The sequence below is a fragment of the Fundulus heteroclitus genome, chromosome 24 (assembly GCF_011125445.2).
Source record: "Fundulus heteroclitus isolate FHET01 chromosome 24, MU-UCD_Fhet_4.1, whole genome shotgun sequence".
In the NCBI taxonomy this organism is placed as follows: Eukaryota; Metazoa; Chordata; class Actinopteri; order Cyprinodontiformes; family Fundulidae; genus Fundulus; species Fundulus heteroclitus.
Window position 1 is genome coordinate 15,107,968 of NC_046384.1, and position 24,538 is coordinate 15,132,505.

At 41.0% G+C, this 24,538-nt stretch overlaps 2 protein-coding genes across 6 annotated transcripts in view; one reads left to right on the top strand and one right to left on the bottom strand.

Moving 5' to 3' along the window:
* Positions 1-24,538, bottom strand: part of LOC105921538 (MSL complex subunit 3) — a 227,694-nt gene that overhangs the window by 49,542 nt on the left and 153,614 nt on the right. The window contains exons 1-2 of one of the 4 annotated variants that reach the window (XM_036128043.1): positions 23,097-23,146; positions 16,409-16,463 (exon numbers count right to left, since the gene is read on the bottom strand). The exons of 1 other annotated variant lie outside the window; for it this stretch is intronic. In XM_036128043.1, the coding sequence (XP_035983936.1) occupies positions 16,409-16,463; positions 23,097-23,119 (78 nt within the window). In that variant the 5' untranslated portion in view covers positions 23,120-23,146. Of the gene's footprint in view, positions 1-16,346; positions 16,363-16,408; positions 16,464-23,096; positions 23,147-24,538 lie in introns of those variants that run through there. 2 more of the 4 variants (XM_036128047.1, XM_036128050.1) reach the window with 2 other exon arrangements.
* The window catches only part of LOC105921529 (rho GTPase-activating protein 6), an 86,533-nt gene that overhangs the window by 36,471 nt on the left and 25,524 nt on the right, over positions 1-24,538 (top strand). The window contains exon 1 of one of the 2 annotated variants that reach the window (XM_012857323.3): positions 4,793-5,154. The exons of the other annotated variant lie outside the window; for it this stretch is intronic. Within the exon in view, the coding sequence (XP_012712777.2) occupies positions 5,113-5,154 (42 nt within the window). The 5' untranslated portion in view covers positions 4,793-5,112. Of the gene's footprint in view, positions 1-4,792; positions 5,155-24,538 lie in introns of those variants that run through there. 2 annotated transcript variants of the gene reach the window in all.

Genomic DNA, 24,538 nt, shown 5'->3' on the forward strand with positions numbered 1-24,538 from the left:
TTAAAAAAAAATTATCTCAAAAACCCTTTCCATCTTTGACGTAACACATCAGTCCTCTCCAAGTTTTTTTCTCCTTTCAAACCTAGAGGTACGGTGTAACCCCTGTTTACTTCCTGGCTTCTGAGCCAATCATATGAGAGTTCCCAGGGTTGCCAAAAACAGTTTTATGTGTTGTTCCAATTTCAAACACTAAATGTCATTATTACTTATTGTTCCTTTAAGCAAAAGATTAACGCTTTAATTTACTTCCTTTGGTTTCATTCAAATGACTTTAAAAAGCCTCGTCTATGAATGTTGCTTTATAGATAAGCATGCACTGCCTGTAAGGAAGTATTGGTTCAGAAGTGTGCACACTTATGTAACCCCGATTCTATTTTTCCTTCTTTGAATCATTTCTTTAACCTGGTTACGCCAATACAAATGCTTTCCTGTTCATTATTTGGGTCAAGCTGTTGCTGCGCCTAATGAGATTTATTGTAAATGCATTTGTTGCTGAAGATGTTTGGATAAATTTGGCCAATAGTGGACACCGTTGAGGTTTTCGTCAAACAGTTTTGGGGGAAAACTATCCCCTGCATGGTCTCAGAAACAGGGTTAAAACTCAGAAAACTGTTGTTCAGAACAGCAATTCCCTGAGTGGCAGAAGCATCATTAAACAACGTGATTCACATAGTTGGAAACCAGATTATTTGGACATTTTCACATCTTCTGTCACCAGCTTTATTCGGTGCGGTGCCTAGAGTTTCAAGCATCCTAAAAACGGCCAAACGGCTGCAACCATTTGTTTAGTGCTGAGCAAACAAATCAAAGGCCTGCACAGATTTTTCTCTGTCATTTACTGGTCCGTCCTAAACCACTTAGGCAAAAAATACGTTCCACTTAATAGGAGTGATTTCACAACTCAGGCATTTTGCTTTTGGAAGGATTCGGCACCTTCCAAGTAAGCAATCTCGTAAAGCCATATAAGATTTCTCTCTGGTACGGTCGGCTGAGCTCAGAATCCTCATTAAACATGACTGGCAACGCTCAAACGCGGATGGAAATGAGGGGATTTTAGCAGCTCGGGCAACGCAAACCTGTTGCATCGTTACTTGTTCTCCATTCTTTAAATAGACTTAATAATGCTTACGCCAGCATTATCCACTATTCTTTTTTTTGCCATATCCTCCAAGGCCAGAGGTTGCTGAAACAATGGTTGCTGCTCTCTGCTGCTGACAACAAAGCGGTTTGCATTTGAATCTCAGCTCATGGCTTTGGCTCTGCAGCGAGGTCCGAGCCAGATGCAAATCTGAGCGACTCACTGCAAAGACTGATATTCAGCCGCTGGCAAGCTGAAGGTTAGTGGGATACAGCGGTTAACATTTTGGATACCTATGCATCTCACTCACGCTCATAACAACCTTTTTATAAGAAGAAGACCTTTTCCTCTACAGGAGATTTCCCTCCAAAGACATGAAGCCTTCAAACGTAACATTTTTTTCCCAAACTCCTCCAACAGATCTCAGAGGCTGATATTAACATAGCAATGATTTCATACTGAAGTCAAAACATAGAAGTCCACAGTAAGTATTCTGTTAAAAATAGTCTAGGCTACTAATAAACCATCCCCAAATTATTTATTACACCAATTTGAAGTATATATTAAATTAACTTTATATTAAATCAGAACATCAGTATCTGATTGCCAAGATTCCTACCTCTATACAGTGTATAACTTGTATCCAAGGGATTACTCTGTTACTTTTATATCAAAGCAGACATTTAGTGGATACCTGGATTCCGATCTGGTGAAATATCTGTAAACTTCAAAACTTTAAACGCTGAGAACAAGTATCTACCCTCTTTCAGACCTCTTTCCTTTGTCGCAGATCACCAAGTAAATTTTAATATGAGCCAAAAGAAATCCAGTAAATAGTAGTTTTCATTTATTAAAAGAAAAAAAAAATGAAACAATGGAAACAACTATGCGGAAAAAGTAATCAGACTTGAATACTGCCAGACCGATAGAATGACTTAAGTAGAACCTCCCTCATAACATGAAGTAGGTTAAAAGGCTCAAAAAGCAACACATCATGCCCCAATGATACAAGGAATATACTCCCCTTCCTAACTGCATTTAGAAGTTGGTTGAAAATAAAGAATATGTTTGATTAAAAGAAGTAAATCTGTTACAGGGGCAATCATTTGGAAGAACTGATGAGAATGCAACACAGCCTTGAATGAAAATGTAGATTTTGAAAACTTCCAACAAAAACACCAAACCGCGGTTTGGTTCCTCTGTGAAAACGGGATGAGAATAACGACGTCACCGAGGGAAGGAACCCGGAGAACCCGAGTGAAATCCTGTATTGAGCATCTTCTTGCTCAATACAGAGTAGCTGCGGCGTCCAGTCTGCGAATCGCTATTATTAAGCTCACATGGTTCTCAAAAACAAATTGCCGAGGCGGTAACAAAACTATTTGGATGTTGGACCGGCCATTGTTTTGATTGGTGAGTAATTTGTTTAGCCAGTGTTGTAATGCACGGGTCAAATTGCTTGCAGCTGTTGGATCAAATATCTAAAAATCAGGCCGGAGTGGAGGATCATCGCACTTCCAGCTTGAAAAAGCCCAAGTCTAATGTAAAGTCTTCGCAGTCCTTGCAGATGTCTTACATCTCAGTCCAAATCGAGACAGAAATGTACCTCGGGTTATGAATACAGCATCTTGCAAAGCTACTAATAACCCCTTCAACCCCTTTGTCTTTTTTTAAAACATCATAACCATAAACTTCCGTGTATTTTATTGGGATTTTATGTGCTGGACCAACACAGCGTGGTAATTAACAGCGAAGTGGAAAAACAAGGCTACATGATTTTACCTGCATGTAAAAATCAGTAATGTGTGGCGAGCATTTGCATCCAGCCCACTTTACTCTGACCCTCCTGAATAAAGTCCAGTGAAAGCAGCCCTCTTGGAGAAATAATGACTCAAACCTGTCGGCGTGCAATTTGATTTGAGTCTTAATCCAGCTGCTCTGAGAAGACAGTCCACAGGAGGCTTGGCAGAGAACATTTCTGAACAAAGGGCATCTTTAAGACCAACAGTTAGTGTCCCTATCCACATAAATTGGCAATAAAAAGCTCTGAATGTTGTGGTTGTAATGTGACAAAAATCAGACGAGGTTCAAGGGGTGCAAGTCCTCTGCAGATCGCTCTGAGCGATTCCACAAACCGAGTTAGAAATAATCAGTAAATGTTATTTGTTACGGGCATAAAAAAGGATTTGCCAACATTTTTTCCGCTCAAGTTTTGATTCAATCACATGTCCTCAACTTGCGGCATTCTAAAACCTCGTTTAGAGGAGATCTGATAAGCCTGTCCCCGTACAGAAACAGGTTTTCTCTCACTGGTAAGACGCTGCAAGTGTCTTCGTGATGCCAGCGCCAGATACTCGCTCACAATACATCAGAGCGGCTACTTTACAGCCGAGTCAGATCTCTGGAGTCTATCTCTTATCTCCTGCTTTCAGAATAGGTGTCCCTTTTAACTTCTCTGCATTCTTCGAATGGTTTTTGGGCCCGATCTGATAAACGGGGAAAGGAGGATTCCAGCTTTTCTTGCTCACCGAGTCTTTTCACACATTCGGTAAATTGAATTAAAAGAAAAATAACCCGCGAGAGTGAGAGAGAGAGAGAAAAAAGGAAAAAAATAACCAAAGAAAGCAGATGGTTTTCATTAACTCCAGCGCTGTGTGCCTTTATATGTGCGCGAGGCAAGCTCAATTCCCTGATGAAATCAATTTTTTTTTCTCCCCCTAACTTCTGTTTTTTTAATAAGTGAAGTATTTTGACATAGCTTGCCTAATGCTGGTTCTACATCAACTATTACAAAACAGTGCAAGAGTTCGCCTTTCTGTTCAGAATCTCAAAGTGGCGGGTTGGGCCTTTTAAGAGTGTATTTAAAAAAAAAAAAAAAAAAAAAAAAAAAAAAAAAAAAGGGGAAGCTAATAAACAACACCAACTGCTGATAATTGCGTCTGAAGCGTTTGATTCCAGCTTGGCTCTGAAGTGTCTGGGAGGCCTCTTTATTTTGGTTTTATTTCCCATGATCATCCGATCCCGGCAAACTACAGTATTCACACCTTACCAAGGAATAGTTTGACTAAACTGAACTAAAATTAAATAAGTGAGATCGCCCCTTAGAAACAAAAGATGCCTTTTTAAATTCTATATCCGGCAGCTTTTTTCTCCCCACGGAGTGAACTGCTGCACCCTGAGCAGCCTTCCTGCATGGGCTTCTCTGCAGTCCAATCTTATCAAGTGCAGAGCCCCATTTGTGGGTCAGCGACATGAAAACATTTGAGCAGCCCTGCTGTTGATAATCAAAGAGCTCCCTCCACTGCTGGTCCTCCTACTCCAGTGCCCCTCCCATCCCTCTTCTCTCTGAGGGTTTTTGGAGAACAACACGAAATATGAGGGGAATTAAACACTCCAACCTTCAAAATAAAAGCGTGTAAAAGGGGCAACGTGGGGGAATTCGGACAAAACGCTTCTAAGTTCTTCCATCGTGAGCGCGTCACAGACAGGGAAATCAATTTTTAGATTAATAAATAGCAGCAGCTTAATCAGAAATTTATCTAGTAAAAAATGCATCAAGTAAAAAAATGCATAAAATAACATTTATTCTAACACGGAGGACCCACCCCACCCACAACATTTTATTTTGACAGGCTCTACCGGATACTGCATTCTTAGCAGGGCCAACTTTACCCTACAGTCGCTCGCCTCTTCACTCCGGCTCAGCCTCTGCCTTCAGAATCCACGGGGCGCGCAGTATGGATCCGTTACGCATTACGCACCGCGGTGTCCTTTTGGGGGCAGTCGGTTTTCTGACGCCCGTGTCTTAGATGCATTTTAAGGCATCAGCGCATCAAAAAACAAAAAAAGAAACAAAAAACTTAAAAACTCTGACTCTCACAGCCTTGAAAGCAGAAGAAGAGGGAAGATAAGTTATTCGTGGATACTTTTTCTCCCTCCTCCAGACGCGCACCTACTATTTTCTGGACTTTGGATGTAATTTGTTCTCCTCTATATTTCGGGTGTCTACTTTATGTGGAAATTTATTGTCGAGGATGGGAGACTCTGTATTCCTGGACAGGCAGAACTCATATCTTGTAAGTAGTCGCCTGAAAACATTGTAATGTCTCAAACTTCCTGAGCGCATTCATCCATTTGTCTGACAGCTTGAGTGCATGCGAGTAACGCTGTTGCTTAAGACTTTTAAAGCTTGGTTTGTGCAGAAGTAGTAGTGCAAAGTTAGTTTTTTTAGCAGCATCTTTACAGTTTTTAGAATAAAATGTAAAAATTTAGTATTACTTTGATTACGATGACTTTTAAAGGAGGTCAAAAGCGACTTCCTCTTGAACTGACAGTGACTCTGAGACATAAATGTGAAATTAAGCAGACCTTAAAGAGGCCCCAGCAAAACTTCCTGTGATGGAACGTCCTCACTGACATGCAGTGCAAAGAGCAAGTATGTATTCAGATGTCTCTCAAGACAACATGTTTCCTGGTTTCTTTCTTTTTTTTTGTAAACAGCTCAGAAAAGATGCAGCAACCTGCGACCTCAGTGCAGGAGTGTGCAGAGACACAGGTGTTATGTTACACACTACACCCTCAAAGCTTGGCTGTACAAGGATGAAGGCAAAACATGCAGATGTGGGTCAAGGCGATGAGGAATCGTGAGGTCTACGGTGAGAACTGGGCTTCAGAATGAAGCGCTCAGCAGTTCTCTCGGCTCAGATCTGATTATTTGGCATATTTCTCGCCAAGATTAGAAAGCAAAGGTTATTAGAACAGGTTCGTTTTGCATAGGGGCGTTTTAATTAGTTGCCGTTTTTGATATCTTTGCTATGGCACTGTTTTGGTGATGGTAATGCATAACTTGCCAGATTTAAAGCAAGTCTACGGGTCAGCTGCACCCAGAATGAGTTTTATATTGCAGATTGCATGTCTAATCAAAGGGAAGCAACAGTGCGTTCGATTTGTCTTGGAAGTTGCAGCTTAAATCTGGTTAACTCGTCACGCCTTAATGGAATATGCTCCGGTGAAAACTCAGAAAACCACTGGGATTTATCAACTGTCCTGGCTCGGGCTACTATTAAAATACAAGCCAACCTTCTCGGTCAGGACTCTGACTAGAAACTATTGCTGTATTTCCTATTGAGACAATTGCACTTTAGAGCCCTCTGTGGTATGCGCTGCAAGAAAATATGACCATACACTGTGGGGTGGCTAATGACACTAAGGTTGGTAATCCAATTTGCAGCTTACAATTCTGTACTACAATAGAGGCTTAGCTGTGCTTATTAACGTCTAGTTCGACATCTAAAAAGCATAAACAGCTGAAACATGATCTGGGTTGCCCCCCGCTGCACATAGTTTAGTAAAAAAAAAAACAGTGTGAGAGGTCATTTAACGAAGCGCCGCCACTGATTTATGGACACACACCGTCTGAAACTCAAACTTGCATTTTATCATCCCCAACTCCATTGGTGAGGATTCATCAACCGGCTACTCCAATGGCCTGTCTGCTCTTTATGAGCAAAGTTCTTTGCGGTTGGAAGTCCCCCATAAAAACATCAAGCACCAATTGGGAAACAACACAATTTTTCTTTGGCTTCAGAGGCACAGTGTTGTGGTTTGAGCGAGGGCTTTGCTGCTGGGCTGTGTGGTGTTGAAGCTCCGCCACACTGCCCACAGTAATGTGTCGAAAATCCAATACGGGGCTTTAATCAACGTAATCAGCTTCGGCGCATGTCATCATCCTGAAGAGATTATATTTGATGTATCTGCATGTGCCTTTGTTGGACCGAGATTCTTTCCCCCCCCCTCCTTCTGTCAGCCTAATAAAACATTGTAGAAAACTTCCTGATGATTCTCGCTGGGGAAGACGCTCTGATCCAATAAAGCAGACCAGTGGCAGTAGATAAAGGGAGATTTATTGGCTTAAAATTAATTATTCCCCCTGTCTTATCGTGTCCCTTTTGAGTAACAAGTACCCAGAATCAAATATAGATTAGTTAGATAAACAAGCACCTGCACCAGATAGCCTGGCTTGCTACCACAAAGGCTTCAAAAAGGGGTAAAAAAAAAAGATTTTAAGGATGAGTGACAGCTCAGAGAACGCCTTTAGCTTGTATGTCTTATATTCTTTAGAACCAGAACAGCAAGACATTTTCATAACTAAACAGACTCTAGTTTGTGTCTACATTTAGTCTGTGGTCCCATATTCAGAATAATTCATTCCACTGTATGCCAAAGATGCTGTTTTGTGATTCAGATTTGGACACTGTGGAGGTCAAAGGAGCACGGTTGACTCATTATGTTCAAGACACCAGTTTTACATGATTTGACCCACACTGTGCTGATGAAGAATTGACGTGGTCAGCAACACATGCTGTGAATCTTAAACCATGCTGAAGTGTGGTACTAAAGGGCCCAAAATAAAGTCTTTCACAAAAACAACCACTCCCAACCAGTGTAGCACAATAAGCCTGAACCATTGATACATGACAGGATGGATCCATGCATGTTTAATGTCCAGTTCTAAACCCAACCACCAGAACGTCCCGGCTAAATAGCCTACATTCACACTGCAGGCAAAAGGGAACCAAACCCGATTTTTCTGCCCTTATGCGACCCATATGCTTTTTTTCCCCCCGTGGCAGCCTAAATGGCCAAATTCAGATCTTTTCACTTAGAAAAACAAAATCAGATTTTTGGCAATTCCATATGCGGTACTGGATCGGATATGTATCTGTTAGTTTCCATAGCGGCTGCAGTCTGAACGGTCATACCGCATTTTATCCAACTTTTACCTCATTGACGTGAGACATGCGTCATCGTTCTGCACCAGAAGAAACCAGATGTGGCAAACCCGGACGTAAACAATGGTTGAAAAAAAAGACGCACCAACACTCTGGATGGAGCTAATAAATGGACAAACAGTGGAGAACTTGATTTAGGGGGAACAGTTCAATTTAAGCCAAACTTTTATCGTACCCAGGCTGTTTTTGAGTGCATCTCTAAACAAGTGACCGAGCGAGGATATAGGCGAACATGGCTACAATGCCAGAAAAAAGTAAAAAGTTTACAAGCAAAATTCAAAGAAGCCCAACATTGCTCGACAACTTTAAATTTGATCCACAGACGCTGGCGTCCATTTTTACTTCCATAAACACCGTGCCGTTGTGTGACGTCTACGTTCTTTCTTCTGTGCATGTAGGTACCTTGGGGTCATTAACTAAATCAGACTTCACAGTCCCATTTAAAAAGTGTGAACAACCGTGCAAAAAAAATAAAATAAAAAAAAATGTCATTGAGAATCAAGACTTGCTGCGTCAACGTAGCCTCAAACTAGCCAAAGCCTTCATTAACTGTTCTTTGGTGACAGTAACAGAACCCTGCTGTTGTCTTCTGCTGGCACCAACAAACCACCAAAAGTCGCATAGATGAAATCTTTTTCCTATTTTGATGCTTAGATTGAACCTGAAATCATCACCACATATAGATGCCTGTATGCACAGAGTTCCTGCAATGTGATTTTCTCATTCAACAAATCACAAATGGAACAGATATACCTAATAGATTGGCTGGTGATAATGTATTGTTGATGTTGACTTGACGCTGCCCATGGATATTAAGTGAAACTCCTGGTCCATTTTGACCTTTCATGCTTGAACCATAAGAGTTGTTAGACCAGGATCCTGCATTAAATGTCTTGCTTATATCCTAGAGGCTCATTATATCCTGAAGCCGCTGAGGTTTATCTTTTAAAACAAATGCATCGGAGCGACTCAATCCTTTAAGCTACTCCGTTTCAACCTCTAATTGCCGCAGCGTTATAGAAGCACGTGACTAAAACTGTTCTGTGCCTGCAGCGGTGTGTGGTTTAAACAAGCTAAACAAAAATTGGTCAATCTAGATCAGCTGAGCAGGTAAACAGTTTGCACGTCCCTCTAGATTATCATCGTCGTCAGCAGCAGAAGCAGATAAGCGCCAACACTTGCAATCAGACAAATTATTGTCTGTCACTTTGCGCCTGGTCGGAAATTCAAAGCACATGAGCAGTTAGTCTGCGCAGCTTTAATCACATTCGTTGGTTTTAAGGTGTGTTCTCAGTTCAACTGGCTTGTTAAATCTAATTTGATGGGACAACAGCAGTGGGCTTTACGCTTCAATTTTGTGACTTCAAACCATGAGCTGTATTGGTATTGCCGTCACATTGGGACCACAGAGACACCAACGAACGAAAGGGCTAAGGGCTTGCCAATAGTCAAATCAAGGCTGCTTTTTTAACCTCTTGCTCTTTGTTTGCAAGTGTTGGTAGTTGGTTACAAGTTGCACGCCCTATAGAAAGACTGTCATTTAGATGAGAGATTTGTTAAAGAGCGTGATCTTTAACAGCATCCACAAGGGGTGCTAGAGAGCGGACTGGCAACTTTCAGAAGGGCCGGATGCCTTTTTTCTGTCCCTTTGACCTTTAGCTACGTGACAACCACACATTTGTGTATGCTTCATCAGGATTCTGTGTTCTATAAAATATATATGGTGTTTATTTTCCCCATCTAAAAAGTTTAGTTTGTATGTGTTTCCAGCCTCTTTTATTCTAACGCCCACGAAAAAACTGGAACGTAATACCTCAAAACGACAGAGTCTAATTTATATTTGTAATCCATTCTTAGTTCAGATCCAGCTGCTCTGGGAAGGCCTTTAAAGTTTTTTTAGAGAACATTAGTGAACAGCAAACATCAGGAGGAAGGGCTGCAGGAAAACAGTAAGAAGTCTAGCAAGAAATATATGAACAATAGCAAAAATGTGTTAGAAGAGGACACCAAAAGTAATTTTTTTGGCCTGTGTGCCTACCCTCAAATGTGGTGGAAAAGAAACATCCTCAATGCGCCATACCCCCCCATCGAGATTTGGTGACATTATGAGGCTGATTGTTTTCTTTAGCAGGGACAGGGAAAATGGGTGGAGTTCATGAGAAGACGGATGGAGCTACATGACGGGCAATCCTGGAAAGCAAACTAGTTAGAGACTGGGGTGGATGCACATCTTCCAGCAGGACAACAACCATAAACAAACCAGCGTTACAATGCTGGATTAAGGATTTAGTCAGTGTCTGAATCCTTGTCCTCAGGGCCCGGTGGCCTGCATGTTGGAGATCTGCTCCTGCTCCAGCGTGCCTGATTGAAACAATGGCATTACCTCCTCAGGATGCCAACAAGAGATTCAGCAGCCTGTTAATGCATATCACAATGCATATAGTTTAATTGATAAAAACCCTGGAGTTCACCTCACTATTACTTCTGGGCTGCTCTGTTACAGAGAATCCTGATAAAGTACATTTGTTTAAGTTAATTATATGACAGTATTTATTTCATGCTGTCAGTTTGAGAGCTTCTTTAAGACCTCGCCTTTGTTTACATCCTTCAGAGTCTCATTGTTTTCCAAGACGTTCAATTGGCTCCGCCGCCCGCTCCGTGATGCCCAGAGCAAACATTTTGCGGCGGTTTTTCTGCTTACCTGCTGATGTGTGACCTCGTCCTAACAGCAGTTACAAGTGTTTGCTTTCCTCCCCTGCCACTCCCAGGACAAACAGCTCAGACCCGAAAAAGTCCACAGCGCATTGCCTCACCAGTCTTATTTAAAGGACGTTTAGCCGAATACGTAAACCCAGATTGCTTTGTGGTATAAAAAGACGAATAGAAAAAAAAAAAAGTTCTCACTTGGGTGAATCGACAGCACGTGCGACTCTCTAGGCTTCAGCGGACCAAGTTTATTTACATTGATTACATGTTTTTCGAAGCACGCCCTGGCCCAGGAGGAGAACTTAGCAGGAGTGGACATTTTGTCCACAGCAGTGCAGTTAGCTGGAATGTGGATGCTGCTTGTAATACAATCACCTCTCAGTTCTATTTTAGGGGAAATAAACCAATTTTTTTCCCCCTGTGTACACCACTTGCGTCTTGATGCGTTTATATGCGCGCTATTAGTTCACACCGTACAGTCATTTCTTTCATCAAGGGATAAGGCTATACAAACCAACCTGGCAACGTGGGAAAATAAACAAACGGGTGGCAGCAACTCCTCTCTGCTGTTTGTAGTCTAGAAACTGCCAATCAGTCTGTCAGCTGCAATGTCAGTTCACGGCCTCCCAGTTCAATTCGGGTCTAGTTTGTCTGGGCCACTTGAAAAACTTGGGTTTTGTATCCTTTCAGAGATGGACTTCCTGCTCTGCATCAGATCAATGTCTTGCTGCATAAGACAAATGCACCCAAGGTCCCCAACCAACTTCTTCCTAAGGAATTAAAAGCAGAATCCATGTCTCCTTCAGATATGGCAAGTCGTCCAGGTCCTAAAGGCACAATGACGCCCCAAATCATCAATCTACTGCCGCCGCGGGTTTTGGCAAATGTGAGACGGACCTTTGTGTTCTTCTTTGTTTGGCAGTGGTTTTGGATTTTAAACTTTCCCATAGATGCCATCTTTCACATTGTTGACTAATGAACTCTGAACATAACTAAAAAGGGAGGCTAGCGGTGCTTTAGATGTTGTTCTGGGTTCTTTCGTGACCTCGTGGATGAGTCAGTGATGCTCTCTCGGGAGCAGTTTTAGGAAGTGGAGCCACTCCTGGGAAGGTTCCCCATTGTTCCACAGTTTCTCCGTTTCTGTGGCTCTCACAGTGGTTTGCAGGAGTCCGAAAACCTTAGACATGGCATTGTTTACCTCCACAGACTGATAGATGTTAGTAACCATTTCTCGTCTGTTCTTCTGTAAATCTGGAAATGATTTTTAGGTTTTGGAGATCTTTTAGCCTACTTCATATTGCCAGACATGTTCTGCTTAATTTTGTTTTTAATCTTAATAAGGGCTTGGAGTGGACAGTAAAAGTGAACCAACACAGATGGCTAGGCAACTTAAAAAAAACAACCCTATTTTCAGAAAGTTTCCGCATTTACTCTGGTTATCTTTTCTGATATTACATTTCGTTTAGTGATCTAATGTAATTAAAGTGTTACAAAAAGAGGGAAAATACTTTCCCCCTCATTGCGGATATTCACTTATCTGGAATTTAACAGGATTTGGTCGCAGATATCGTACAGCGGAGCGGCGCGGTCGCAGGGCTTGAAATGAATACGACTCTGCGCATTCCGCTGCTGTCACTTTTGGCCTGTCGGGACAACGCCGTCCTTCCCTCGCGGTTTCACCGTGTCAGGCTAAAGGCACTTGTTTTATTATCAACAGCGCGGGAGAAGTACGCCCCTCCTCGGGACTTGTCTTTTTATGGAGACGGACCGAGAGGCTGAGGAGGGGGAGAAAGCGGAGCAGCGGGGAGAGAGAGTTGTGCCGGGGCTGGATCCAGCGTGTGCAGATGCAAATGTGCTTCCAGCAGCAGGGGTCTGTCTCCTAACCGGAGCAAAAATATGCGCTCCCAGGAGTATGATTTATACCCGCCACTCCCGCCATGCTTTCGTCATTAGTTTAACCCGAAGGTGTTTTCTTTTCTTTCTCAAAAAAGGTGAGAGGATTGGTTGAGCAGGGTGGAGTCCTTTTAGCGGCTGTTTGTGCAGAAGCTGTTTGAGCAAGGTGACATTTTATCTGCAACCTCTTAAATCAAAAGGCTCTTGCAAACTTGTTTTAAATGATCTGTCATTGTTGCAAAAAATTGTGTAACAACCTGAAGTCGAGATAGTTGATTATTTTTGGGTTTATGAGTGCTAAAGCACGCTTGGGTGCCAAATAATGAGAACAGATTGTCCTGTCCCATGTGGAAATGCCTCAAGACAGCTGTTGCTCCATACATGACATACCCGCCCGATGCAGCCATGCCAAATGGCAATAGCTGTTAAAATCTGATCAGAATGCAGTTATGTCCCCCGTTTGAATTGCAAAACAACAGGCGAGAAGGGGTCCTGCTTCTCACAAAATAAACTTTCACGCTCAACTGGGTAAAAAATTTCCTCTCTGGAAAAAAGTCAACAAGCCATAAAGGTCAGGCAGAGGGGTCTCCGAGGAATCACTACATCAAGCATCGAGTCATCTGGTGCTGCTTCAGTGTCTCTCCGGAGGTCAGAGAGCGTTTGACAAACAGAGTCTCTGATTGTTTTTACTTGAACGAAGCAGATGTGTTATTCTCTTGGAAAACTTCATCGGAGCTTCTCAGTGGACTGATTTAGCCAAGCAGTCTAGATAAAGGGGACTTTTTCATTCCTATTGTCACCAACTCCCCCTTTACATGTTTTAGAAACAAGAATAATCAAATGCAACATTTCAATCATTACGTTAGACTTACTAGACTCCCTAGACTTACGCTGAACAGCCATACATTTACATGACAGTAACTCTTTTTATAAGTTTTCAGTGCTTTTTGTGCAAGAAAATAAAACACGGTCTTTTGTCAAGAATGTAACATTGCAAAGGATTGAATTGACAGATTCTTTGTGTATTCTTTAAAATTATATGTCCAACAGCTTTGGTAGTATTATGGCTAATACTGGCCTTCAGTCATTTAGCACTATACTGCTTTTATAAAGATCTTTAAAGTGGAAAAAGGCACCAGTAGATTCCAGACAGTGTTTTTTATGTTTAAACAGCCATTAAACAGTTTGAGTTTAACAATAACACTACCACTAAGTTGTTGCAATGCACAAAGCGGTCTAATACACGATATCTCTCAAAAGCACAGACTTAAAGATAGTTTAGTACAATGTTACTTATTAATTTGGACAGGTAGCCTCAAGGTAAAGCATACAAGTCAACTTTGTTATATGAAAATAATAGAGATTAAGGCCTGTCAATGGTTATCTGAGATTATGGTTTTCATGTCGATGAAACTCCCCCTAAAGCGCAATTAAAACATCAGCGTTGTCGAGATAACGAAATCTTAAGACATACCGGAGTCTGCTGGCCAGATAGCATCGATCAGATGCGCTGACAAACAGGAAGTTGGAAGTCAAATTTCCAGCCGGGTGACATGTCAGAGACCTTCGCTTAAGGGAAGTATCCAGACAGAGAGCCATGCAGATGAGGCCAAGAATAACACAGATATTTGGGTCAAGAATCACACGGGTATTTAGAGCAGTAGGAATACGGTGCACATGCATGATGTGGACCTGGATTTCACCGTCGTTTCCTAGGGCTGGATAAGCTTCACTCAAGGTAGGCGGCGGAATGAGAGGATCAACAACACTGTTGTGGCAATCCACGTTCAAACTCCCGACCTCGTTTCACCGTGGCACGGTGACTGTTTACCAACCAGATTACCACTCTTAATACACCCAGGCTACTCGTAGGATATTTCCTCCATCTTTTCTCACTGGGAGAATATGAAGAATCTGATTTAAAAAAAATCTAGTGATCCAAAGAAACAAGTGTTTTTTTTTAATATAATTGACGGTACTGGATGGGGTGTGTGCAAATCTAAATGGAGGGTGAATAATATTTTTGTCTCCATTAGTTGTGCAGAATACCTTAACTTTTTTCATATGAAATATTACTTTGTGATTTGGGTACACCGACCGATCTTCAATTCTGTTATTTTCAAATATGGAGACTATCAATTTCATAGAACAGCAGAAATCAGAGAACAGGAAGATGGACTTCATTATACTCCATACTGTCATTCTATCATGTTCCCTTGGCTTTCTGAAGGTATTTTTTTAACTTTAGCTTTTTTCCAGATTAGTCTATCTTTTTTGATTAATTTAAGCATCTTAGATCTAAAGTTGAAGTAACCTGATGTGCAAGGAAACAACAATGTTATGTATACATGACTTGCTATTTTAAAACCAGTATTTTTTTAAAATATTGGAAATGCACAAGTTGTATGAGTTTAAGTAGTAAATTGCTGGAATAGAAAAAAATATTACTGGAAATGTACCAGAGTATTAACCAAAACTATTAATATAGCAGAGATTCTACAATTGAACTGTGCAAAAACTAAAACATTAATTGATCCCTTTAAGAGGTCAACAGTCATCCATCAACACCTACTACCACTTACATGGAGCAGGTGGAAGAGATGTGATCAACAAAGCATTCAAGGGAGTCTGAGAAATTCTGTAGATACCATGTTGGTCTGGCTTTCCAACTAAAAGCATTAATCACATCAACTCTAAACCAAGCTTGTGAAAACCAGTACATTGAAAAAGAGCAGGAGGTTCGAAGCACTGCCTGTGGGAAGGTAATAAGTAGTCTACTATGTTTATTAAATACCCCATTAGCACTTATTAGCCCCCTCTTTAAGAGTTTTATATTAGACATCATTAACACTTCATAGTTTTCTTCACTGATGGACACACACGTTCTGATAAGTTGAAGTTTATCTGGTTGTGTTACAAAGAACAGCAACAGTGAAGACCTGTGTTCATTCCCTTTCCGTCAGGAAATCAATAATAGACCAGCTGACCCGACGGTGACCTGTTTTACACGTGCGCCGACCCGTATGCATATAAACACATGCACAGTCACAGCTACTGTGTAGAGAGAACAAAGCTCCGTTGGGCCGTATCGGGTGTGGTGTGGGTCTTCAGGAAGTTACACTCGGCTAAAACTTCCTGAACTGAAACGAGGCTGGTGCTTTTTTAAACAGCTCATTTCGTGCATCTTAATGAATACGATAGAGCAGACACTCAATTAGAAGGAGGGTCTGAACCTATGCTCCATTTATGCAAGAACTGCCCCTGAGCACATAAGGAAAAGGTTTTAAACAACTTGAACTTTAACAGACAGGACTGCACCACAAGCCGATTTATCTGTGCCGCCATCATTGGTGGTGAGATAAGTGACGTAAGAATATCTAAAAACTTAACCCTAACCCGAAAACCAGATTATGCACTGGAATGTTTTGTACGCATTTCTGAAAAGGGACTCAATAATTGTGCAGGGAGCTGTACTTCCTGAGTGAATTCCTGAGTCTTAGGGAGTCTTCGTTTTAATCCCATTGCATTAAAGAGATATGGTGAAAAAAAGACAGAGCAAAACAACCCCCAAAAAAATGTATTGCAACTTTTTAAGCTTCTGTTCTTGCCAGTGGTGCGAAAAATAAATAATTCCCTAATCGGATCAACACATAATCTTATTTCCATGAAAAACTAACAACACCCGCGTGAATGCATTCCCGCTATGTGGAAGTGGAAGTTTTAACGCAGCTGCTGAAAGGATGAGCTCATACGGCTCAGTTTGCCACATTTACAGAGTAAAAGTTTTTTGGTTTGAAAGCAGTTCAGAGAGATCTTAGCCTTGTGGTGAATGACAGTTGTAGCCCCCCACTTCCTCAAGAAATAACACTCGATCCTACCGGTTGAAGAATGTTGAGTAATCGCTGGCTAGAACGCCTACATCCAGGCTGTGTGCACTCACGTTTGTCGCGAAGTGACAGGATCCTGGCACAAGTCGGGGTTTAGAAGATGGCAACCTGTTGCAAAGAGATGACAGATTGATGTCAACTTCCAGCTTAAGAATAGAAGCCAATTTCTACAAATTGTTTGAACAGTTTGTTCTTTGCTTTAGGGCAGGCCCTGAGGCAGCTGGAAAACACAACACCGGGGTGTGTTGTCCCCAGACTTTCTGTTGCCGCCACTCTGGATGGCATGTAATCATTCAGCGAATTATGCCCATGCACATTCTTTAGGCGTGACACAAATACGCCGACAGCTGAATGTCAAAAGCTTGAAGGTGTTTACATTGCTGAGCACTGATGATGAAACCCGTGGAACCGTGACTGGAGCTGAAAAAGTATTTCAGTTTACAGGATATTTCCATTCACAGTCAAGTCAAGCAATAGATAAGATCAGATGATTGAGATTCCAGTCTGTCACCCGAGATCTGACACATTACAGCCCCGTGGGTGACAATACCAGAGCTAATCACTGAAACAAATTTTCTAAAACATTCCAGAAGTTATGGGTGATACTACTCTGTTGGGAGCGCTCCCCGTTCTGTCCGGGCATATAAATCTGTGTATGCGGGAGATCCCGTTCTCACGGTGCTAGCATGGCAGAACACTTGCTGAAAAAAAAAAGTTGATGGGAACCTTATACCCATGGGTCTACTTACACAACTATTTTGACTGATTGACAGATTAATTCTACTCAAATTTTGAGACAGGCTCTTTATTTGGGTTGCATTGGATTTTTTTTTTTTGTCAAAGGAGGGACAATTGGAAGATAGTTAGACTTTTTCTTTCCTCTCTGGGGAACACAAACTGCTTTAAACTCACAGGACTGGTGTTCATTCTTTTGATTTAACGTTTCCCCATGATAACATTGCAGTACGGCCTGCATGTTCAATGCTTGTGTGAAAAGTATAAAGGAAACAATCTGTGCAAACATGATTTCAACATGCTAAAAGAAAAAAGCTGCGATTATTATCACCCCGTTTTTCCTGTTGTAGATGCCCACCGATGGCGTGTGTTGGTTAAGCCAGCGCTGGTAATTGGTTCTGAAGTGGCTGGCAGTGGTGAGGTTACCACAGAGTTTTGACCTTAATTTCATTTTTCCCAGAGCACACATTGGGATCCCAAGCACCCTCAAACATACTCATGCAGGTCAACGACAAGTCACTGATTGCTCCAGATATAAGACAGTATCTCGCACAAGTGAGACACCTCTCACGTTTTTGCTTTATAGTGTCTTGATTGGACATCTGTGAAGATATGACGCTTTTGTACCATGTAAAGCATTCAGCATACAGCTTATTTATTTGTGTGTATATATATATATATATATATATATATATATATATATATATATATACACTTTCCCCATTAATGTATAAACTAGCCCTAAAAAATGACCTAATTTTGACCAGTTAGTAATTTTTATGTGACTTGTTACTGTTATAAGGTGTCAGGTGTGAATGGGGAGTAGGTGTATTGAAGTCAGTGCCATTGCTCTCTCACTATCCCATACTGGTGACTGGAAGTTCAACCTCCTGGCACCTCATGGCAAAGAACTCTCTGATGGCCTTGGCTATAGGAAGATTACAGACGCCCTGAAACGGGGCTGCAGCATGGTGGCCGAGACTTTACAGCAGTTTAGCAGGACAGGCTCCACTCAGAATAGGCCTCGCCATGGTTGACCACAGCAGTGCATATGCTCAGCGTCAGTGTCAGTGGTTGTCATTTGAAAGTAGACATGTATGAGAGCATCAAATTAGCCTGCACGGCTGTCATCCCAGAAAGAGCCTCTTTTAAAGATGGTGCACAAGGAAGCCCTCGAACAGTATGCTGAAAACAAGCCGACTAAGGCAATGAATTACTTGAACCATGTCCTGTGGTCTGATGAGATGAAGATAAGCTTGTTTGGTTCAGATGGCGTCAAGCGTGTGGGGCGGAAACCACATGAGGAGTAGGCTGCAAAGACAAGTGTGTCTTGCCCACAGTCAAACATGGTGGTAGGAGTTTCCCTATGATTTGGGGTTGCATGAGTGCTGCCAGCTGAGGGGGGAAGCTACAGTTCATTGAGGGAACCATGAATGCCAACATGTACGGTGACATACTGAAGCAGAATAAGATCCCTTTCCTTGTGGAAACGCACCTCCACGACAGCCACTGCCTTACTAGATAAACTAAAGTCCCATTTCCACTACCCTTGTTAAACCGATCCATGCCGAGCTCGGTTTGAGCTTGGATCAGTTAACCAAGCCGAGCTTGGTTCTGACGACCGTTTACACACAACGCTATCTCGGTTCCTTGGTTTCCTCGCCTCCTAGTGACGATCTGAATCTCTGAGATTGAAGGAGGAAATCAAGCAAATAAAAATGCCGGCGCCCGTAACATTCAGGAAGTTATGCTTGGATATATTTCGTTGTCAGGCGAAGAAGGCAACTTTTGGTCAATTTACTTGACAGAGTCGGCTTTTGGGAAGTGGATAAGACAAACGAACGTCTAATCAGGGCTTACAGACGCAGGAAACAAAGACAGACGATGAGGTTCATCACACTGCTAAGCAATATCATCACTGGAAACCGTGTGGCACGGTAAGGAAGCTAGTATTTTTATGAAAGTCTGAAATGTCAGCTGACTGTACGGAGATGACGCGGTCTGCTCATGCGCTCTTTGTTATCAGAGAACCGGGCCACTGAAAAACCGTGCCGAGCTCACACATGGAACTGGTCTGCATTTAGCGCGGTCCGGTTGTGTCTGGCTCGGTTCAGTTCAGTTTGCGTTCCATTTACACTCGATAGTTATCTCAGTTACCGAGTTCGGACTGGTCTCGGCACGGTTAAAAAGTGGTATTGTAAACGGGGCATTAGAGTAAAGGTGCTGGACTGGTCGAGCATGTAATCCAGTCTTAAACCCCGTTGACTGTGGGGAGCATCCTCAAATGGAAGATGAAAGAGCGCGAGGTCCCCAGCATCCACCACAGTAATGGAAGAATGGAAGAGATTCCAGTGGCAAGCAGTGGAACTAGTGAACTCAAAGCCCAAGATAGTTAAGGCAGTGCTGGAAAATAAGATTGACACACTGGGCCCACTTTGGAAATTTTTACTTAGGGAATTTGTTACCAGCGGTTTAGACATTGATGTCCAAAGTGTTGAGTTATTTTAAGGGAAAGGAAATCCACGCTGTTGTAGAAGCTGAACACAGTCTACTTTACATTGTGTCCAAGCGTCACGTCTTTAGTGTTGTGCCGTGAAAAGAAACAAAATGTCTATTAAAATGTGAGGGGGTGTACTCACTTTGGTGAGATACGTCATATTGAAAACAGACATGCTTCGAGCAAAAATAGCTGCAGCATGCAAGTTTGAACTAATTGAAAACAGTCACGGCTGGTTCTGTGTGTAATGTTTGGTTTATCTGCCTAATTTAATTCTTTTAGTCTTTTTCTTATAGATGAATACAGCACCCAGTGATGTGCTATATATATATATTTTTTTAAAAAAAAATTTTCATAGCACACAGACTTAAACTACAGCAGGACATTTAGAATCAGGGATGGCCTTTGCAGAAGAGGTTTTCTAGGGTGCACCAAGAATGAAGTTGGTACACTATGAATGATCTAAGAGATTCCCAATGTGTTTTGAGCATGCACAAAACTCCATGAGTGTTGGTGGTCCATGAGGTCCATGAGTTGCAGCCTGTGCAGATGCATCAACATCACATTCTACCACTGCTCTGGCTGCAAGCAAAAAGGATCACCTTAGGGGATGCAAAAGTGGAGAGGTGACTTTAACCCCTCTTAGGCCATCTCAGTCTTTTCACAAAAACACGCAAACAAAACCCCGCTTAAATACGTTTTAAATGTTTGGCCTAAAGTGGATAAAAAAATGTTTCACTGGACTCCTGGCTGGGAGAAGCACTTACTGGGACCTTTTGCAAAACGTATTAGTCACTGGGGCAGGACGGCTGGAAAAAAAAACAGCAGGGAAAAACGTTTTTTGGCAAGTAGCAATACATCAGTAGCAACCTTAAATTAGAATTCAGATGAAATTAGACGTTTTAAATTTAGCATAATCCAACAACATGGGACTAGTCTTGTACATCTTGGGGAGACTGTGGGGAGGTCTAAATGTGGCATAAAGAGCCCTTGATACATACTATTTGACACAGCTGGATAAGCTCTATAAAGACCATCTTAAGTTGTTCAAGTTGTTCAGGATAAAAAAGAGCAGGGCCAACTTTTTTATCTGTTCATGTCCTTCAAAGTCGGTAAGATTACTTTAATTCAATTTGATGGGAACTAACGAATAAGGAAAAGCAAAAGTAACCCACATTCATAGATGAAAGTTCAAAGTCAGGGTTGGATACATTTTTTTTTTTATATAAATCAGTGTTTTGCAGTCTCAATACTTCTGGCAGATAGAATATTTGGCCAGATTGATGACCCTTCACTGCCTTTTATGCCTTCACCTCATCTAGATCTTAAGTGAAAAAGATGCTTAAAGTCAAGAAGAATGGTGGGAACAGTGTGAGAAAAAAAGTGTGAGGTAAATGTTAATTAATGGTAATTGTAATTATTATATTGTTAATAAAATTGTATTATATTTACTTATATTTTACAGGCCTAGAGTAAAGTTATAAAGTATTATCTGGATTTACCTGACAGATCCTTGTTTAGGATATGTCCAGAGTCCATCAGAAACAAAACACAGTATAAAGCAACCTTTTTACTGTTTTTACCCCATGAATGAGAGAGGTCTGTGTCCCAAAACGGGGTTCAGTGTTTATGTTTAACACTAACCAATCTGCCTATGATAGCTGATTGAAGGAACATTAATTTTGTTGTGTGCCATCAGTGGTTGCTCCGTCATGCACAGATACCAACAACCGCAGATACCAACAACCGCAGACAACCGCAGACAAACACACAAACCCCACGCACTTCCTCAACCTCTACTTTCTGCCACGGCCTTGATTCCCCTATTTCCTTTGATTCTGCTGCTTATGTAACAATTATGCAAGGCCTTAATTCTTTAAGGTCGGCCCTCATTATTGCTGCAGGGCCTTCGCATTATTCTGTCTGAAGACATGTTTGAAGTCTGCCAGGGGCTTTAGATGTTTTTGCCAGTGACTCGGGTGGTGATGGGGGGGGGGTTATTTGGAGCACACACTCCCAAGTTGCTCATTCTTGTCACCAAGCCAAGCAAGGACTCATTAAATGCAAAGGGAGCTCTAACAACAGTGTGCTGTGAAAGTTGATACTTTCGTTTAAAGAGCTTCACGGCTCGTGTCGAAATCGGGTAAATGTACACTAATGCCTTGGCCTGTGTCATCCAGAAGAAATTTAAAGTGAATCACATAAAAAAAGGTGGTTGCTGGGTCTGTTGAATAACCATTAACGCTGACATTTGAGGTCACCATGTATGTTTTTAAGGCAATTATCTGATCTTAAACTCAAGATGTTGTAAATTCCATTGAACAAAGCGCATCATGTGCAAAAAAATTTCTGAATTATAGGAAGAGTAACATTGTCAAAATATATGGAGGAAAAGGTTGGTGTTGTTGATTTCATTTGAAAGAAAAAAAAAAAAAACTTAAAGCAAAATGTATATAACAGTGTTACGTTCGTTGTAATAGTGAGAGTTCTTGAGGAGAATCATGTACAGCAAATTGAAGAGAAATAGTTTAAAGTTATGTTATTATGGAGGTGCATTCTATTACAACGCTCAAACATTGATAAATCTTTTCCATAGGGAAATTAGTTATGCTTTATCCACTGAAACATCTTCCGTTTTTAAGTAACTTGGCTCTTAATCAGTGCCAAGACTTAAGACTTCCTATTATTTTCACTGACAGAAAAGCTTTAGCTCATAAAACATAAAATCAGTGTAAAGTTCAGTCTGGGCTATAATAATAATAATAATACTAGTAATAATAAAAATAATAATAAGATATTGAAAGTTTTCTCAGAAAAACTCAAAATCTGATGTGGACCTAATGCCAAAAAAAAAAAAAAAAACTTAGATTTTCACAAAGAATAAAGATTTAGAGTTCTATTCTTAAATAATCAGTTCCTGTTTGTCTCTAAAGAACAATGAAACTGTCTCTTTAGATCTTTAGTCACACATTGAATTAATTAATTTGGGTTCTGAAGTCCACTGGACTTTCACATACATTCATTCTGGTCACATCAAATCCTTAGGGTTAATATAAAACATGGTTTTGTAATAACTGAGTTTACACAAACTATTCTATGAGATGTAAGCCATGATAACTCATATTTAACCTCATTTGACTGTTTCTGTCAATTAAAGTTTCAGTGTGAGCCCTTATAATGGAGTTAAATAAGCTTACATTCTTGGGGAAAAAACAACAACATCTGCATTAAGAAAAATGTGTGGTTGTTTTTCCTTCAGCTGTTTAAAAACAGGTGAAAAAAAAACACTAATCTTGAATCTGGGACAGATAAGTGTACAAACATGGACACACACACTATCATCACGAGCTGGCAGGGCAGGCTTGTCAGTAATTCCAAGCAGATGTGAATGCTGGGGAGGTTCCAGGTCAGTAAAGTATCATTGAGTTACTCATGCATGTGTGAAGCCAACTTGTAAAAACACAAACAATACAGAAAAGAAAGAAATAAGAAGCAGTGTCGGAACGTACTTGGACATTCCTATGTTGTGCATCTGCTCAAGGGTCACTTAAAACCAGCTGCAAAACATAAGGGGGAAAAAAATAAAAAAATAAAAACCACAAGTACAATATGAAATTTTGGAAAGCTCCCTTTGTGTCCACCAATAGGAACCTTCTCAGGAGTCTTCCTGGACACTAAACACATTTACTGCTGAAGGTTTAAACAAAGACATTTTTTTGTTTTTTTTTGTTTTGTTGTGCATGGTTTGAAAGATTGAGATACAAAAGTGTGGCTGTGGTAGTTAGCATCATCTGCCAACGTACCTGGATATTAACACACACACAAAAAAAAAAAAACTATGAAAACTTTCCTTATATGCAAAGTTATTTCAGAAAAAAAGGAAACTAACTTTTAGAGAATAAACAAAAAAATTCTGAATTTAATTAGCAGATAAAATTAAAGGGGCACTTGGAAGACAAAGCAAAACATAATGGTAGCCAACATGGAATAGCCTCATCTAAAATATTGATGGGTTACACATTTGGTCATTCATCAAGTATCTTGGCCACAGCAAACATGTAGATTTATTTCTTTAGCTTTGTGGACATTTGGTTTTGTTCAAACTTTCTGCTGCCACCAACGTTTCAAAGATGGGACGAAGTTCTTGAACTGGAATGCAGCATTTTAGCCATCCCATGAGATGTGTCCAAAAAACAAAAACTCAAGAGAAAGCTTAATAACCTTAACTTCTAATATATGCTATGTGAGGTTGACTTCAACGTCTTTCTCGAGTATTTATTTCTTCCCCCTTTATCTCAAGATCAGATCAAAATTATCAAAACAAAAAACAGGGCAAGCGCTCTTACTTAATTACTCCCATTGAAATATTTTTTAAGTGCCATGCTTATCGATTTGTGACGTTTTAAACATAATGCAACGGCTCGCTTTTCATGCCAAACATGATTCACGTCATACTTAAAACGCACATTTACAACTCTGCAGGTAACCTTTCCAATCTCTGCCGCGTTGTTCAATATTTCCAGCGGTGCGTCATAGCAACATGTGTCCGACTGCCTTAGCGTGACCTCCAAGTGGGTCACCATGGTAATACTTCTTTCACTTCCTGCCCTTTGGGTTTCTGTATGTATACGTTGCTATGGAAACTGACATATTCATTTGCGCCATTTGTCCCCTTTATCTAAAATAGAACAAAAAAAAACCCACATGCGGCGCAGCACTGTACTGAATCTCCAGATGGCATTAGTCATCTAACTGCATGGTGCGCGTGCAGTTAGAGTCAATTGGTCCGGTGAAGCGTTTGTCACATGTGAGCACAAAATAGCAGCAGCAATAACGGCCTAATATTTTCAGCCTTTAATACAAGATTCTGGGTGAAGATTTATTTTTTGTCATGAAATCAACTGATAGAGATCAACTCTATGGACGTCGTCGTAGATGGAAGTCAAGACAG